This window comes from Zonotrichia leucophrys, chromosome 8 (assembly GCF_028769735.1).
Source record: "Zonotrichia leucophrys gambelii isolate GWCS_2022_RI chromosome 8, RI_Zleu_2.0, whole genome shotgun sequence".
Lineage (NCBI taxonomy): Eukaryota > Metazoa > Chordata > Aves > Passeriformes > Passerellidae > Zonotrichia > Zonotrichia leucophrys.
Window position 1 is genome coordinate 28,277,537 of NC_088178.1, and position 12,427 is coordinate 28,289,963.

Consider the following 12,427-nt stretch of genomic DNA (forward strand, 5'->3'; position numbering starts at 1 on the left):
ACACTTAAAGAAAAGCATATTAAGGCTCTTTCAAAGTGGAGACAGATGGACTGATCCGGATGTCAGAGGAGGGTGAATATCTCACTTTAGGATTTGATGACCTGCTGCTCACTTTCTTTGATGAGAGAATCTGAAATATGGTTAGTGCTCGAAGAAAGTGATTTCTGGGAAACGTCTTAAACGTGGCACGACAAAAAGGAAGTTTCAAATGCCTTAGTTAAGATGTGCAGTTACATTGTTTGGGAGTTTATAAATTTCCCCAGCATGCTTCCCATTTTGCTTCTGAGACAAGATCTCCTGGAGACTTTTTTGGATTCCTACAGAGCTTTGAAGGCAGTGTCTGTCTATGTAACAGTTTGGTCTCGTGCTCAGAATGAATATTTAACAAAGGAGATGAGTGATGGTTTCTCTCTTGTCACAAATCTAAATTCATCACTGGGGTGAATTAACTGTGAAATTCATATTATCTCAAGGTAGCAACTGAACTGCGTGTTGCTCCAAGAAAGTTTCACGTCTGGAGCTTGATACTATAAATTTGAAGTAAAATATAAATATGCAGCACATCAATCTTTAGAATAAATAGTGATACAAAACAGCATCAAAGCCTGAGTTGTGGGTTCTTAGACATGGTATCATGTAGTGCTAAACATAATGCAGAATAGTTCCTAGTTCATTGTGTAACTACGAAAATACTTTTTTCTGCTTTGTAGTTCAGTATCATCAAGAAAGTATAAGGGAATTGCAAATAAATTTTGCACAGAAGCAAAGTAAAGAACTGAGCAAATTTCTGTACCATGGCAAAGCTGGAGCAAAATGTGGCTGGGCAGTTTGGGGCAGTGTGGGTGGAATGGAGTGTGTAATCTGGTGAAGGCACCCTAACAAGCAGATTTTTAAAGCACATAAACATTTAACCTTGCAGGACTGCGTGTTTTTCCTGTTCACATTTCAGTCACAGGAGCCTGACGTGAAGTCACTGTGCTGCATTAAAAAATTGCTTTCAATGTTTTGTTAAGGGATCAAAGACTGAGGGAGAATGACCACATACTGGCCATTAATTGCACGCCATTGGATCAGAACATTTCCCATCAGCACGCCATTGCCCTCCTCCAGCAATCCACAGGATCCCTGCATCTGGTGGTGGCTCGGGAGCCACTTCAAGGGAACAGCAGAGCTGCCTTGTTCAGTGATGTAAATCCACCTGAGACTGTGAGTTCTTGCAATACTGTCCAAATCAGATTTCGAGCTGAGCTGGATTTTTATTTTTTTAATTTTTTTTTCACCCATGGCTCTGAAGGGTTTGTGTTAGCAAGAGGGGTTTTTTCCTTTAATCAGATTTTGTGTGTGATGACATTTCATTTAGAGTCACCGTGCAGTAAGCACAGAGCTTCCATTGCAAAGCTGCGTGGTGGAGTTTTTATAAAACAGATCCTGGGTTTTTGTGGGATAGCAGAAGCTTTAGTGGATCACCATATTCTTATCAGCAGGGTCTGTTCAGCACAGGCTGATTGGAGCATTTTATGAGAATACCCAGCTGAAACCCACTTGTGCTCAGCAATTAAAGATGCTCTGATTACCTCTTAAAAGAGAGTAAACATAACCTGCCATGAGCGCTGCTTGGAACAGCCCAACCAATTTAAACTGGCACTGCTCACACCAAAAAAAGCTTGTCTTTGTTTTAAAAAACAAACACAATTTATCTGTTAAAGAACCTCTCAATCCCTGTTTATTTATCAGATTGGATTTTTTTGGTTTTCTGGGTTTTTTTCCATCTGCAAATTTCAGTGATTGGGAAGCCTTTTGTTTTTGTGACAAAGGAGAGCTTGTCACTGGGACATGTAATAAAGCAGGGCTGAACTTCCATCTGTGTTCCACCCATATGGTCCAGGTGGCTTCCCTGAATTCGGACAAACTGCACACCTAAATCCAGAGATTGCAATATTGGAATCTGAATTTATTATGCCAGTAGATTTTGGTGAAAATCTGGGTAAAAGCAGTATTTTTCCTTATTCTTAGCAATTATTTCCCTCGTGATTATTACAGAGGTAGTGAAATCTGAAGGTTTTAGTGGATAATCAATATTGTTTATTGCGCTGAAAATTTTAAAGAATTAAATTTTAACTGCTTTTTCATTGAAAGATCTGCACTGAACAGACTAACAAAATAAAATACAAATATATATCTCTGCAGGGGGTCTTTAAACTTCTTTTATGATATTTAACTGGCTTTGGCAAAGATTTTCAGTATGCTAATAAATCCTTTATTCGCAGAAGACTTAAATCTGCCTACTTTGCTCCATTTGGGCCTGTATGAGATATTAATCTGACAGAAACATTGGCTGGGTTTGGGTTGCTTAACAGCTTTGTTATTTTCAGATTGTCTTGTAGAACATAAGGTCATGGTGGAGTGTAGCTTAGAAATTTGCTTCCAATCCAGTATGGCAGAATATTGTGCTGTGCTATTAATTCAGTGCTGAATGGGGGTGTTCAGAGTGTGTAAGTGAAATAACAGAAATGAGAATTTGGGCAAGGCTGAGTGGAAACCGGGCCAGTGCAAGCTCCTTGCCTCTGTTTTTCCCTCTTGTTTGCAGTACTCTGGATTTATGAAAAACCAAAAGGATGCTTTTCATTTTGGCAGGAAAACCTTAAAATTGCTTTTTCTTAGTCAAGCTTTTTTTTTTTTTTTTCCTGGTATCCTGTTACCCTGAGAGTGGAGGACAGAAATGTGTGTTCAAAAACAGATGAGAGAAATCCCACTGCGTGTTTATGAGGAAATGGAGCTGAGTGAACAGAATCCCACAGATCCTCCAGCCTGTGGGGTGGAGACAGAAAACTGCTCTGATTAATTCTCCTCCTCCTCCCCGCTGCACGTGAAACGTTAACAATCAAAATGGTCAAAATTAAAATCTCCTGTTTTTATTAATTGCAGATTCACTGGGGCCACGTCGAAGACGTTGAGCTGATTAACGATGGCTCAGGATTAGGCTTTGGAATTGTAGGAGGAAAGTCGAGTGGAGTAGTTGTAAGAACAATTGTTCCTGGGGGATTAGCAGATCGGGTAATTTGTTATATTATGTCACTTCTTGTTTGATTGCAAAGTGTAATTAACCGCTTCTGACAGTCTTAAAACAAACTAATATACTTCAACAAAAGGAAGCTGGTAGCATCAAAGTCTGAATGCCAGCACGTGCTTCATAAATAAATAAAGGTTGAAGGTATGATTGAGGAAAAAGTCAGCACCTGATATAAATTAAGCTGTTCCTCAGACAAGATTTGGCTTTTGTAACATTGTTGAACGTGCAAAAATTCTGAAAAGTTGCCTGATATTTGGCACAGTTTGCAACATCTATGGGGACAAACCCTTCCAGTGAATTGTCAGACAAGAAAATCTGCCCTCCCAAAGTCACTGCAATGCAAGATTCAGTTTAGAGATTGAAAATGTCCTATTTTCAGTGGGTTTCCAGATTTGGCTTTTGTAACATCGTTGAACATGCAAAAATTCTGAAAAGTTGCCTGATATTTGATATTTTCAGCCTTTGGTCAGTCTGGGTCAGGACAAATTCTCTGTAGAATTTGGCACATTTTGCAACACCCCATGGGGACAAACTCTCCAAGTGAATTGTCAGGCAAGAAAATCTGCCCAGCCAAGGTCACTGCAATGCAGGATTCAGTTTAGAGATTGAAAATGTCCTATTTTCAGTGGAGGGGGGTTTGACCCCTGCCTTACAGCCTGACCAGTTCAGGGGCACACTTAGGTTTGGTGCAGATCCTTGAAGTTGCACAGGCACAGTTTGCACCCCTGATTGTTTATCTTTAGAGACTCAGTGCTGATCAGTGTTGCATTTCAGGACTAGAACACTTGCAGTAACCAAACAGATTCAGATTTTTCAATCAAATTTGGTCCTGATGAGTTAAAATATCTGAGGACCAGAACCCCTGCAGACAAAAGAGAGGCAAGAGTACTTCTTCTAGTACAGGATGGAATAAAAGCTGGGAATTTGGAGAGCTTTATTGGAAAATGTTGGCTTTTTCTCAACCATCTCCCTCTGAACCTGCCGTGTATAAATGAGTATATTTTAATTTTTTGTCTAGCACCTGTTTTGCTGTAAGGAATAAAGTGTTTTGGCTATGAAGCATATAAGCTAAGAACTCACCACATCATTCTCAGCTGAATGAGACATCATTAAGAACATGTGAAATAATGAGGCATGTACATGTTAAAATTGGATGAGTTTGTAAATGAGTTTGAGTTGGTTCTGGGAATAACTCTGAGATTGCTGTATAAATCAGTGCACCAAAGGTGGTGGAGCTGTGCTGATCAACACCAGCTGAGAATTTGGTGCTAGAAGTTCCTGCTTGTGATGGGAACGGTGATGTAGGTCATGAATCAAAATTATCAGGTAAAAAATGGATTCTGTGGAGTCTTGTTACCTTCAGTGGATTTACTCACTGAAGTTGGAGAATATAGAAGTATGAGGGAAGAACTCTGTAAAAAACTCCTAAATCAGAATGCTGTGCTTATATTCCAACTCCTACCTGACGAGGAGTATTCTGTGAAACAGAACACACAGCAATCTGTGAGATTATAAAACATTGTTGCTGCCTGTTTTCTCCTAAATGAGCAAAACAGTGGGAAAAACAGCCCATAACTGTGCAAACGAGTCCTTGAGTTGTTTAAAATGTTGCCACGGTGGTCATTTTTCCTGGCCTTTTCTCACATTGGTTCTCATGGCCATCCATGTGAGGATGCCCCTGTGCACAGTTTGGGCTTTGTGATGGAACAGATACTTTGAGCACAGACTGGAAACACTTTTTGCCATTTGGTTTGTGTTTGAAGGACGGCAGGCTGCAGACAGGAGACCACATCCTGCAGATTGGAGGGACCAACGTGCAGGGCATGAGCAGTGAGCAGGTGGCCCAAGTGCTCAGGAACTGTGGGAATTCCGTCAGGATGATCGTGGCCAGGGAGCCCAAGTGTGAATTCATGGAGGCTCCCCCAGCTCCCCTCAGCTGGCCAGTCAGCACACTGCCTTCCCTTCCAAATGGAAATGTGAGTATCTGCTGCTTCCTTGGGACGTTTTTAAGTGTGTTTGTGGCTTGTGATCAGAAAGGAAGGAGAGAACAGAGAGTTCTTGGGCCCTAAAGTGCTTCTCCTCTCTTGAGTTTCCAGATATATGCTTGTGTTTAAGTGGTCATTATTGCAGCCCTGCCTTCTATAACTTTCCCCTTTTTCCTCTATCTTATTAATACCTATAATCTTGGGATTGGAATGACCAGCTTTACAGAATTTATTTCAGAGTGGCTGATTTAATTACCAAGACCATAAACGTTATCGATAAGTGGTACTTTCAGTTCTTCTTTTTAGCTCCTTGCATTTTTTCTAATCAATCATTTGTAAGTGGATTTAAAACTGGACTGTGAATTTCCCTAAGTCTGAAATCCAGAGAGCCACACCAGAATTATTCAGCACAATCATCTTTTTATGAAACATAAGTGTAATGTTTTCATAGTCTACGCTACTGCCTGTGATAGGAAATATATCTAAAAATTTTGAAACTTGTTTTAGCAAATCTTATCATGGTCATATCAAAGTCTCTTGTTTTTGAAGTCATTCTTTTCAGTTTTGAGTAATTAAAATCAACAAATGCTACACTAAGTGTACAGTAGGTCTCGAAACATAAACAAAGCTGTGCTTGTGTACCATCTGCTGCTACTGTGCTGCTTAGATTTAGGTGTAGAATCTGAGTAGCCTTTTCTTTCTTGTTTGGTTTCTTGAATATGAGTGGAGAGAGCTGGGTTGTTTTTTTGATTTGGTTTTTTTTTTTTTTTGAAGCACTGTTTTTAAGGGTGAGAGTAGAAGTCACTTTGCTCCAAACTCGCCCCTTTGCTCGCTGGGCACAGTCACTGCAGAGGCAGATTTGTGTTTTACACCGCTGGGAAAATGGGAAAATGCTGTGGCTGTGTCAGGCAAGGATTTTGGGTCCTCCTCGAGCTCCTTTTCCCCCCAGGGCTCCCCAGGAGGGATCAGGGCAGTGTCCAGGAGATGGGAGGGCTGATCTGCATCCCTGAGGCTGCAGTCTGAACACTGGGATTGTCCAATATTTGAGAATAGTCTCTCCAAGGGAATCATCGTTGTTATGAGGCCCTTCTTTCCTGACTGGATCATATTTTCCAGGGCCCATATTAGGGGAAAATTAAATTTATTTTTTTGGTAGTGGTCATAGTTTTGTTTCCTCCACACAATTCTGTTTTTCTCTCTTCCTGTTGCCACTGATCAGCCCTGAGCACTGTAAATGCTGCAGCTTTTCTAAAATGGGATTCTTTCCCAGCGTCTTTTCAGTGTCCTTCTTGTTCCTGCTATGCAGTTTAGAGGGGAAAAAAATAATTTTCTGAACTAAATAGTGCCTTCATGTGTAGATCTGAAGAAACTCCTCTTCCTGGTGCCAGGAGAAATTTGCAAAGACAGGATTAGTTGTTAATCTGAATGTATTTATTAGTTTAGTGATGATTTCAATGGTCCACCATTCAGTTTGTGTCAGATTTATAATGGAACTTATCCCTGTAATCTAGTTTTTCTCTGGTTTATGAGTGCTTTCACTAGCTGTGAGCTTTGGAGTGGAAAATATTTTCCTTTTCTCTTTTTTGCAAACCAGCAGAAAGCCATTTTTAATAGGTGGTCAGTTATTTTCAGTTTTATATTCATATTTAATTTTCTTTGAATTTCCTGTGGTAGAGAATAACTGAAACCACTTCTGTGTGTGGGCATAAGAAAACAATCTTATTATCTGTACTGTCCAAAATAGTGACAGCAGAGTGCAGCCAACTTGTGCTGACTGTATTTAGGACTTTGCACTTTGATTTTTCTGGACTTCATTTCAATTATTTTGCATGCTAGCAGGAGTGTCACTTAGAGAGAGATGTTTGCAGCCAGAGCAGTGACTCTGAGGAGTTTTGATGGTGAAAACAGCTCCTGCAGGCTCTCAAGGCCACAGCTCCATTCCAGGGGCTGCTCTGGGCTTGTTTGCTGTGGATAAGTGACAGCACCCAAACTTATCTTCATCCCCATCAGCCTCGTGTGGAGCGAGGCAGTTGGAAGGCGTTTAATGAGCTTAATGAGTGTGCTGCTGGAGGGAGGTGTGTGAGATGAGGAGATAGTGCCCATCGATTTCCCTCCATTGAGGAGTGAAATGGCTATGGCTGCTTCTCATATGGGTCCTTGCAAAGCTGATGCTTGGCAAGCATTTGATTGAACTTCTCTTTTTTCACTCCCTTATGAAATGTTTTCCATTTTCCCAGTCCCTTTTTTGCTGTTGGCAGCGACAGGATCCCTCTTGATTTCATCACTTTAACAGACCTTACTCTCATCATCTTCTTTTTGATCTCATTGCTCTGTATCTGATTACAGAAAGAAAACAACTCTATGTATTTCAATTTATCCCTTGCAATCCCACATTTATGTGCTTGATTGTTTTTCTCTTTTGGTCTCACCAGTGTCTTTACTGTTCCCTGTTTGAACTCTTGCCTTGCAGTTCTGATTTTTACTGCTCACAGGAGAGTTGCACAGACATCCCAGGGCCAGCTTTGTAGTGACTTTACAAATGAATTTACATTGCATTTAAACAAAAGGAAAAACAAAATCAGTTCTCACTTCTGAAGGTCTTAATTAACCTGCTATATTGCAATGGCATGGGAAATTATGAGAATTTTTTACTAACTTGTGCTTTATTTATAGGATAATGACAACTTCTTTGACACCTATGACGTTGAACTTATAAAAAAGAATGGGCAAAGCCTGGGAATAACAATTGTTGGATATGCTGGCACATGTGATCTAGGTGAGTTGTACAGGATTTAGGAAAATATTGGACAGGGGCTTCTCAAATACCCTTTATTGACCATGGGGAAAATGAATGGCTCCTGCCTGTGCTAGGGTATGGAGACATTAAATTCACTGGAATTACAGATCAGCATCTTGTATTTAGTGGGAGTTTGTGAAAGGGAAGTGTTAGTGTTTCAGGGTTTTTTGATTTTTTTTCTTTGTTTTTATTTCCTTGTTCTCATTGGGAGTTAGAACTAATAATCAAACTGCAAACATGACAAAGGACAGCTTTTCTGATTTCCATGTTTCTCTTCTCTTTTCTTTTTTTTTTAAGAAAAAATCCTTTTTCATTAAGATTTAAAGTACTAAATTCTTTAGCTGTAAGATGATTGAAGTCCTGATCAAAGTCCTTAAGCACATACTTTACTTTTAGCTTAGTTAGTCCTATTGAAATCAAACGCAGCATGGATTTAAGTGATTGTGGTTTAAAGCCTGGGTAAGCACAAGGATGAATCCACGGAGGAGGTGGCCTTTTGTGAGCCATTTTAAGGGAAATATTTGAGGTCAGTGTACAGGTGGTTGTGTCAGTGCTGGGTTTTTCTCCACCAGAAATCTTCAGTTTTGTGTCAGGCTGTGGGAGTGGTAACGTGCAGATGGTGATGGTTTACAGAATCATCACTTTATGGGCAGCAGGAAGTGTGTGAAAAAGGCTGGAATTAAAAACCTTAATAAGAAAAGAAGCAAATTAGGTTAATGCAGTGACTTGTTTCTATTCCCTTCCCAACAGAACCTTCGGGGATTTTTGTGAAAAGTATCATACCTGGGAGTGCTGCTGACCACAATGGCCAAATTCATGTTCATGACAAAATTGTTGCTGTAAGTGGAATATTCTGCTTATATATTGCTGTAGAGCTAATACATTTCACATCTCTGTTAAAAGAACAACATAGTAAAGACTTTCTAAAATTAATTAAACCTCCTCTGCTTTGCAGAAGAAATAATTTGGAGGTTTGTGTTTGTTTAGGTAGGCTTGTGACAGAAATGAGCTTTGGCTTGCTGTGGTTAAAGTATTATTTTATATTCAAAGAAATAGTAAATAGTAGTTAACTGTGAAAGAGGCAAGCATTTGGATTAAAGTGTTTCAGAGTGGAGAATCTTGGCTTTTGGCCTGCAGTAAAGATGAGCAGCATTAACTTCTACTTGAATTGAATGGGACTCGAGGATTGTTAAGATTCTGCAAGATGTGGCACATTGTTTGTGTTCCTTAATGGCTCTGGAGTGTGGATACAATCAAAATGTTAATGGTCACAATTTAGGTTTAAAAGCCCAAGCTTTATGTGTAGAAAAATGGAAAAACCATTGAATAACAGTGAATTGAATAATAGCCAATTTTGCATTCACAGCACAAGCAGGAATGAATTCCACAGTCTTTTTGTTTTAAGAGATAATATTTATAGAGATATGATTTTAAATTACTTCTAAAATGTGTGCCATGCCAGACCTTCCAAAGTCAGCTTCTCCTCTGTGGGAGCAAAAATTAATATAACCTTTTATCTGCAGGAAAGGCCCTATTGGTGCATGGTCTCACAGTGAGCTGAACAGAGTATTTTGGGTGCAAATTAAAAAATCTGATAATGTAAGAATTGGGCTGTTTAGGGGGGATTATACAGACAGTTGTTTGTAGAGGCTTGTGTGGGGCATGTTAGAAATCCCTGAGAAAACCAGCAGTGATAATGAACTGAGCAGAGTTCCAGGTTGGATACTCTGCTTGGAACCTTCATCCACAGTCCTTGTCAAGCTGGTTTTGGTAAGCAAAACAAAAAAAATTAGGGAAAAATCTGTGCATACTTGTATCAGATTAGTAAATTCTGTTTTGTGATTGTCCCCACGAAAACAGAAAGAAGAAATTACTGCTGTGTTTCCTTTTAGAATGCATTTTGGAAATAAATTCTCATCAGTGAAATGTAACAGATTTAATGAGATTGTTTTGCAAATACTGCTGTCTTGGGAGAGTAGCCCTGTAATTCCTGCACTAAATAACGTGGCTGTTGCTTACAGCCTGTGATACTCCACAGCACAGCCTGAGAATGCAGCACAATTGCTGTGATTTGGTACAATTTTCTTGTTTCAGGTTGATGGAGTCAACATAGAGGGTTTTAGCAACCAAGAGGTGGTGGAGGCGCTGCGGAACACGGGGCAGGCTGTGCGGCTCACCTTGCTGAGAAGGAGACCTTCCTTTGCTCTTCCCTCAGAAGCACCTTCAGGGAGAGGTAATTCTGGTGTTCTAGCCACTGATTTTATTTTTCACTCAGTTTGCAGTTACCTCATTCAACAGTTCAGGATTGGATACCACACGATCCTCAGGTTTTTTTAATGGTGCACTGTGGAAAATGAAGATGCTTAAAGGAGGAATGGAAAGAAACTAAAATGAGGAAAATTCAATGCAAAACTTCTGTGTAGTCACCCCACCAAATAAAAAGAAGGAATTAGTGAGCTGATGTTACTACTTGCTTTATTTTGCAGCATATGATTTGGGTTTTTTTTAATCTGATTTTAGAGTGCAGCCATTTGTTCCAATCTTTGTAGGGCCTGAAATTAGTGTGGCCCCTAGGAATGATGGAAAACAAGAAGAGAAGGATAATCTTCACAATGAAAAGCAGCAGAGTCTGCATCAGGCAGGTAGATAGGGCACCTTGCAGTGCCTCTTCTGGGTCTGGTTAAAGGCTACCATAGTAAATCCATTTTCAACACTGATGGGTTGGCTCAAAATATCTTTCTGAAGTAAAGATCTACCTCTTGGATCTGACCAACTCTTTCCACAGTCCACAGGTCTGCTGGGAGTGGGTTCTGTGATATCTCAGGGTCTGTAATTCTCTGGATCTTCTTCTTTGCATAAAATTTGTGCTTTTCCAGGCAGCAGTGGTCCCTTTGTTTAGGGAGGGAATTTTTAAGGATACAGTCAGTGGAGGTGCAGTTCTTTTGCTACTCAGGAGTGACTCTCATCAACTCTGCAGAGCTGAAAGCCTCCAGCTCAGGGATTCCTCTTTGTGCTCCTGGTCCTGCACTGGTGACCTGAGGTGTGCAGTTTTCTCCTGGGAGAAATTTTATTTATCATCCTCCTCTGCTGCCTGCTGGGCCTGCTGGGTGAGCAGCACCACGAGATGGACCTGCAGGGAATTCAGATTTATTTCCTGATCAGTGTTACCTCAGTCATACCCATCTTCCATAATCTTAGAGATCTTTTCCTGCCTTAATGATTCTGTGATCTTCCTGCCCTCACACATCTTAAGACTCCTGCAGAGTATTTTCATAATATTCTTCTGGTTTCCATCATCTCTGTTCGTGCTGCAGTTTTCTCTCTTGGCACTGCAGTAGCTTCATCAGAACTCGTGTTTTGGGTGTAAAGACCCAATAGCTGGAGTTCAGAAAAGGCATTTTTTGAGCAAATGGCATTCAGGCATAGGGGCAGGTCACAAAGGCATGGGCTGCTCGGGGGTTTGGCTGACTTTGGCTGCAGGTCTTTCCAGAACCTTCCATTCCCCCACAGATTTCTGGGCTCCTCTACAGGAATTCTGGGTGAATTTATACAGCTTGTGTTAAAGTCAGCATAAATTATCCTTATGCCTTGTAGTTTCTGAGACATGTAGATGTAATAGAGGATTCTAAATTACGGCTGTCAATGAATAGCAATTTTGCTGTGATTGTTGAAGATCTGTCAGTATTAAAGACAACCTGGAAACGAGAGAAATGTAGCAGTTCCTATATTCCATTCTGTTTTACTTTTCTGTCCAAGCCTTGTAACCAGACATCCTTTGTTGTGACTTTTGCATGTTCCCAGAAATAGGAAGCCAGAACAGAGGTGGTTGAGTAGCTGAGAGTTGAGGTTCTCAAGCATTGTTTTGCTATGACAGAGGCTGGAAAAGAGCAGCACTTTGTCTGTCCTGTGTCACTTACCCATTTTTTTTACTGTGTGACTTCTATGCATATTTTACTCAGAAATACGATGTATGAGATTTCACCTTGGAACAGAGTTTAATGGCCAAGTAAATTCCAAGAGTTTAAATTCCAAGGATAGGTGCTTATTTTGGATGTGGTGATGGGCACTTCATTATAATGGTGCTAAAGTAAATACTGCTAATTTAAGGCTCTGACTAAACTCTGGAAATGCTTTTAGAAGTTTAATGCGAAAGGTATGTTTTATAAAACGCGTATTACTTCCCTTTAAGCCCAGTTGTGTGAAATTCTTATTAAATTGTGTTTCCTGGGGAGGTATTAAACACTAATTCTGGCCAGGCAAAGCCACGCTGAAGCAGTTCTGGTACAAAGGCAGCAGGGTTTGGGCTGCAATGTGCATGAGCTGAAACTCAGAGCTAGCAGAGTGCAGGCAATGAATTTAACAGCTGCAGATTCTGCAAGGCTGCAGAATGGGCAGAACTGCTCCATCCTGCCTTGCAGAAGCTCTCAGAACCCAGAGGGACAATGCTGGCAGTCAGGAGCTTAAGAGATACCTGGGGAAAAAGCCCCAGCAGCAGGGCAGGTAAAGGAAGGGCCTTAATGAAAAGCACCCTTGTGTAGTAACTTTGTGAGAGCAGGAGGAAGCTGCGAGAAAAAA

General features: G+C 40.5%; 1 protein-coding gene across 2 annotated transcripts in view; it reads left to right on the forward strand.

Annotated features, from left to right (window-relative positions):
* PATJ (PATJ crumbs cell polarity complex component) overlaps positions 1 to 12,427 on the forward strand; it is a 144,077-nt gene that overhangs the window by 10,236 nt on the left and 121,414 nt on the right. For both annotated transcript variants that reach the window (XM_064719301.1, XM_064719300.1), the window contains exons 6-11: positions 1,014 to 1,206; positions 2,926 to 3,054; positions 4,834 to 5,046; positions 7,729 to 7,831; positions 8,603 to 8,691; positions 9,947 to 10,085. In XM_064719301.1, the coding sequence (XP_064575371.1) occupies positions 1,014 to 1,206; positions 2,926 to 3,054; positions 4,834 to 5,046; positions 7,729 to 7,831; positions 8,603 to 8,691; positions 9,947 to 10,085 (866 nt within the window). The remainder of the gene's footprint in view (positions 1 to 1,013; positions 1,207 to 2,925; positions 3,055 to 4,833; positions 5,047 to 7,728; positions 7,832 to 8,602; positions 8,692 to 9,946; positions 10,086 to 12,427) is intronic.